The 6,000-nt window shown below is 46.3% G+C and overlaps 1 protein-coding gene across 1 annotated transcript in view; it reads right to left on the bottom strand.

Annotated features, from left to right (window-relative positions):
* Positions 1-2,655: 2,655 nt before the first annotated feature.
* Positions 2,656-6,000, bottom strand: part of Sel1l3 (SEL1L family member 3) — a 96,767-nt gene continuing 93,422 nt past the window's right edge. The window contains exon 24 of the mRNA XM_047567283.1: positions 2,656-3,789. Within this exon, the coding sequence (XP_047423239.1) occupies positions 3,650-3,789 (140 nt within the window). The 3' untranslated portion in view covers positions 2,656-3,649. The remainder of the gene's footprint in view (positions 3,790-6,000) is intronic.

Raw genomic sequence — 6,000 nt, 5'->3', positions numbered from 1 at the left:
TGTTTTTAGTCCTGAAACTTTGTTGAAAACTTTGTCAAGACTCAAAATGACCCACAGTTTGGCATCTTCCTCTACCAAAGAGTAGAAAGGAAGATTACCACTTCTCTAGCTTGCAGAGGATTGGCAGGGATTAAGCAATAGTTGAATCTGGAGATCTCTCTGAGCTTGTTGAAATGAAGTCATTAACTATGAAGAGAAGGAAGTCCAAAGCATGGATTGTAAACTCAAATGCTTGCATAAGGGGAAGTGATCTAGGTGGAAAGCAACAGAGAGTAGTGGGGACTGGGGCAAGCCAGAAAGCACAGGCTCCATCCAAGAGGGAAAGAAAGATCTGTTCAGCCTCACCCAATTCTTGCAAAAGCCCAGGTTTTTCACATCTTTGCTTTTTTTTTTTTTTTTTTTTTGTACCAGAGATTGAACCCAAGGGCACTCAACCACTGAGCCACATCACCAGCCCTATTTTGTATTTTATTTAGAGACAGGGTCTCACTGAGGTGCTTAGTGCCTCACCATTGCTGAGGTTGGCTTTGAACTTGAGATCCTCCTGCCTCAGCCTCCTGAGTTACCAGGATTACATCTTCACATTTTTAAGGAGAATCTCCTTATGATGAATTTTAAGATGTTGGCAACTACCTAAAACTTTAAAAAATATCAGTTGAGCCAAAAAAAATCACATCTATGGGTTAGGTTTGTTTCACAACAGACTGGCCCTCTGGTTTAAGAATGTACCGAGTGGAGGGGACCATAGGGAAGTCACTGAATGTCACCTGTGTACCTGGTCTTTCCACCTACTCCATGTTGTGTTTTCTGTGCAGGTTTTTATCCCAGCCAGTTGGGACATCAGCTTTGTGGGAACTGAGTCTAGAACTTTAGGAGAGGAGGAAAGTCAAGATTGGAGAAGGTGTAAGTTAGACACAGGAAATACAATCTTGAGAGGTTCCCAGAGAATGGAAGTGTAAGATGGGGCCTGAACTGACAATTTGTCCTCCAGCTTCACCTGAGGTGGTTTCGCTCTGGGGCTATGCCAGCATTTCCCAGCCTCGGGTGGAGATGACCAGTGCTTGGTCAGCAGGAGCAGGCCAGCCTGGCTCCCCTGAGTCCTCCCTCAGAACTGGAACCATCCTCTCCTGTTGTTTTAGGCTGGCCTAACAGGCCGCATTGCGTCTCCCTCAAAATGCGCATGTCGGAGGCCTAACCCCCAGTTCCTTAGAATGTGACCCTACTGGAGATAGAGTCTTTAAAGAGGTGATTAAGGTAAAATGAGGTCAAATGCCTGGGCTCTAACCCAACAGGACTGCTGTCCTTAGAAGAGATTCGGCTCCAGACACAGAGGGAAGACCATGTGAAGACACTGGAAGAAGACCATCTGCAAGCCGGAGAGAGGACTTAGAAGGAACCAATGCTGCCAACACCTGGACCTTGGACTTCTGGCCTCCAGAACTGTGAGAAAATAAATGTCTATTGTTGAAGCCACTCAGGAAGTAGCAGTTTGTTCTGGAAGCCCTACCAAACAAATACACTTGGATTTCTTGGACACGGAAGTACAGAGCTGGATTTGAGGTCTATGGGAAAATCCTGTAAGTAAGAAGGGTAGAACTGGGCACAGAGAGAAGCTGGATTCAATAAGGTAGCGCTCTGGAGTTGTTCCCAATTGAGGAAAGGGGACTGTTTTCCTATATGAGTCGTTCTCACGAAGGGAGAGGGTATGATTTTACTCCCAATGTCTGCAGACATTCCAGGCTGTCACAGCTGGGGAAGGGGGAAGGAATGAGGGGCCTGAGAAGTATGTGCTACCGGCATCCAGTGGGTTAAGGACAGGATGCTGTTGAACACCCTACAAACCACGACAACCCCTACAACACAGAGCCACTCATCTCAAATGTCAATAGTGCTGAGATGCAAAACTCCACCTCCATCAGCAGGCCATTGGCCGCCGGCTGCTCTGGCAAGGGCCTAACCTTGCCGGGTCCCACAGCTCAGGGAGATGTCCAGTGAGGGGTGTAGCTGTGAGCTGTCAGCAACCTAGGTTCCCAGCTGGGAATGGTGTCTTTGCCTCGAAGAGAGGATCTGAGCAAACCAAAGAGTCCACTGTCTGGCCCCTAAGATTTCTTTCTCTAACAAATATAATAACCAAACATGTTCGGGGTACTCTCCCTGGGGCTTTACGTACATGATCTCTTAAGCCGCAGGAGAAGCCCAAGGACCCAGAGAGTAATCATTGCCCAAGGTTACTGAATCAGAAAGACTCAGAACCAGAATTTGCACCCAAGACAGCTAGACTCCAAAGTCTAGCTCTTTCGCAAATCGGACAGGCAACCTTTGTGAAATGAGCAACAAACACTGCAAAGAGGGCCCACGGCAGGCTGAACCTAGCATTAACATAAAGCCCAGCCTCAGAGCAGCCAGAGGCCCCCAAACAATGTGTGACACTGTGTAAACATCACGGGGCCAGACCCTGAGCTCAGGGTTCCTGGAAAGGCGTTTCCTGCCACCTTTATATCCACAAATGTTAATGGGTTACCAGAAATAATCTCTCTCATGAGCAAGACTTTTTCTTTCTTCTTCTTCTTCTTTTGTTTTTCCTACTTAAGGAGAATGCACTTTGTATGATAACCACAGAAACTATAAAAAAAAAGCACTTTCCAGGAGTTGATTGTATAAAAATAATTTTATTTACTACTGTAAATAAAGTAGTGCAAAGAGTAGTTTGAACCCACAATATTGCATTACTGATTTATTTACTACCTTAGCAGCGTACAGTACAACAACACTCTGCTCTTCCTTGCCCTCTTACACACACACACACACACACACACACACACGCACACGCACACATCACCCCTATACAGACTCAGGCAGGCATCAGGGGTGGGGATGAGACTATGAGCTAAAGGCTTGGTTTCTGCATATTCCATTGCGGCCAGTCTATTCTAATGGGTAATTCATGGAGAAGACTACACTTAAATACTAAGAATCTTCTGGATGTTATTTTATGGATTGCAACTGAAACATAAAAGATATCCAACAATGTCATCAAATGATTTGGAAGCACTATGACCCTAGAAAAATTCAAGGAGAAAAATGTAAACCAATTTACAAAGCCATTATCTTCTCTGCACTTCCAGCCATAAACTACTTCTTTCAAGGAGCCTTATAACCGCCGGGTTTTGGAAGTCAAAGATTAAATTGGGTTTTGAGGCACAGGCTCTGGCAAACATGGGCACTGAAACATTATCTACCTTCGTGGAAGAGTCGGTTTTCTGTTCTCTGATAAAAGGGAATGAACAAAGGACTGAGACTCTTTTTAAAATGCCTCTCTGTGTTAAGAATCCAGATGTGTCACCAGCAAGACTGAGACTCCCAAACACACGATCACGAGAACAGAAGTTTGTGAAGTCCAGTGAAATTTCCCAGATGCCCCTCTGATCAAGATGTGTCTTGGATTTCTGTGAGAATTTTTGGTATAACCACTGTCTGCTCTGGGTACTTCCTTATAATTTGAGTTTTAAGAAATAACACCAAGTGCAAAATCTGCATACAGTGGACAAGATTTTTAAGGTGTTTATCAGGGTAATGCTCTGGCCCTAGCCTCCCAATCCCAGCTGTTGAAAGGATCATTGCTCAACTGGAGAGACCTGGAGTGCATGGTTCACCCACGTGGCTCTGGGTTATTAGTGACTGGGGACTGGTCCTGGTCAGAGGTGTCTGCAGTCGAAGTCACAGCTGGAGTTGCAGTGGATGAGGTGGGGCCTGGGGGGGCCCGAGCTGGTGCCGGAGGGGAACCACTGGCTGTAGAGACACATGTGGGACAGGGCTGAATATTCAAAACAGAGCTTTTGGGACACCCAACCACACCCAGACTCTAGCCAGCTTGGAGAGATGTTTCTAGCCCTGGGCCCCTGACACCAAGTAGAAGGCAACTTTGGAGTCATTATCTAGGTTTTTAGGACTTTGGTGTCCTCCTCTATAAAATGATAGGTTGGAAAGGATGTGCAAAGATCTTTGATGGTTCTGATGGCCTGGGATTCTAAGGTACTGCATTTATGCCAGAAGTTACAGGCAAAATCCCTTCTGATCTATGTTTCATGGGCTGTGACCATATCCCCCGCCATGACGCTGATGTGCAGGTCATAAACCATAGCAAGCAATTAGAAAGGAGTGCTGTTTTACTCACATTCTTATTCCATGTGGATGGTGTGCCAGATTGAAAGCACTTTACTTAAATACATGTGTGTAAGGCTTGGGTTGCATAAGGACTGGGTTTAGTGGCTTAGTGGTCTGCCGATCCTAAGGAGGCTGGGCCTCTACCAGTCCTAGAGAAGCTTATGGTTTTAAACTTGATGTCAGCAGTTTCTGAATGGGAGTGATTCTGCCCCCTGAGGACAGCTGACAGTGTCTGGAGACATTTTTGGTTGTCATATCCCTGGGTGGGGTGATGTGGCCAGCAGATAGTGAACAGAGGCCGTCCAACACAAATGTCAATAGTGCTGGGGCCGATAAACCCTGCCTTAGGTAAGTGCTGAGTCCCCGTTAAGACTGGGCCCTGGGGCTTGTCTGCTTTGCCCTTTAACAGCTGTGTGATCTTGGACAAGTTACCCATCCTCCACTGCCTCCCCAAAATGGAGAAAATAAGAGTACCCCTACCTCCTGGAGTCCTTATAAGGGTTGAATGAGTCAACGCTGACAGAGTGCTTAGAACAGTGTCTGGCATGTTAGCCACTACGACCAGGACCTGGCTCACTGGGCCAATTAAGATTTCGGGGTTTCAGGTGCCTGGCTTCTAGGACTGAAAAGAGTTGGTGCATTTGTTTCTAGAATGCTTACACTTTTTTCTTTGAGACCTCAGTAGCCTGAGACAAGAGCACACAACAGCTTGCCTTTAAGCAGTGACATTAATTAAGCGCAGCAATATTTTTTAGTCTTGTGAAGTTTTTAGTAAGTAGGAACACTTGTAAATTTTCCCAAATGTCCACCCTGAAATGTATAGATTTTAAAAAAGATGCCACCACATACTGACAATCTGACTTCTAGATAAAACCCTTCAAGAATTCCACACCCAAGTAGCTACGGTCATCTCCCGAGGCTATTCCAGGCCCTGGCTCTGTACAGGACTTCTGCAGGGGCTTCTCCCTGGCTCCCCTCCCAATACCTACAGAATCTGTGGATCCAGAGATGTCCTGAAAGAATACGACAGTAGCAGGGGACCCCAGGGTGTTGTAAAATGTGGTGACATTTCTAGTCATTGCAGCCTTCCCTCTGGCTGGTGTGTAGGGGCTGATCTGGTGATGAGGTACAAAGATCATTTTGCTGCCGTCAGGAGACCTGGTCTGGGCAAGTCTCATTTATCTGCCACTAGCTAATAATAGGTGACCTTAGCACGGATACGGAAGGGTGGGCGTTCCCATTTCAAGTGCTTGAATCTCATGGGCCTTGGTTTCCCCACCTGTGCATGAGGGGCTAGTGCCCAGACCCTAGGATCCACCTGTCTGATGATCTCTGAGGAAGTTAACGCGGCAAGAAAGCAAGTATTTTTAAGTCCAGGGAATGTTTAAATCACCATGGTAACAAGAGAAATCAGCAATCAGTTTTCCGATTAAAACAGGAAATGCCAAGGTGTAAATGTTGGAGGAAAACCTAATCAACACCGGCCACCGTTTGAACCTCCTGGTAAGAGCACAAAGGAAACGCTGGAGCTTCCAGAGTAAGTGTGTTATTGTGGAACTGGGGAGCTCGCTCCCCTACGTGGGGGTTGGCAATAGCTACGCAAGCCCCCCGCAGCCCGTCCTAATTTCAAAGTGGCCCCTTTGTCTCTGCTCACCTGGAATGTGTGCTAATTTTATTACTGGACTGGAATCAAGGTAACCAGGAAAATAAGCGTGCTGTTTAAAAAATTACAGAGTATATTCCAGAGCCAAATAGAAGTGATTTGTGGATGACTGGCTGCCTGGGGGACCATTTTCTGCACATTAGTGAGAATAATCAGGCGCTGGCACCACTGCA

This window comes from Sciurus carolinensis, chromosome 10 (assembly GCF_902686445.1).
Source record: "Sciurus carolinensis chromosome 10, mSciCar1.2, whole genome shotgun sequence".
NCBI lineage: Eukaryota > Metazoa > Chordata > Mammalia > Rodentia > Sciuridae > Sciurus > Sciurus carolinensis.
Note: the sequence above shows the minus strand (reverse complement) of the source record. Positions and strands in the feature narration are given on the sequence as shown.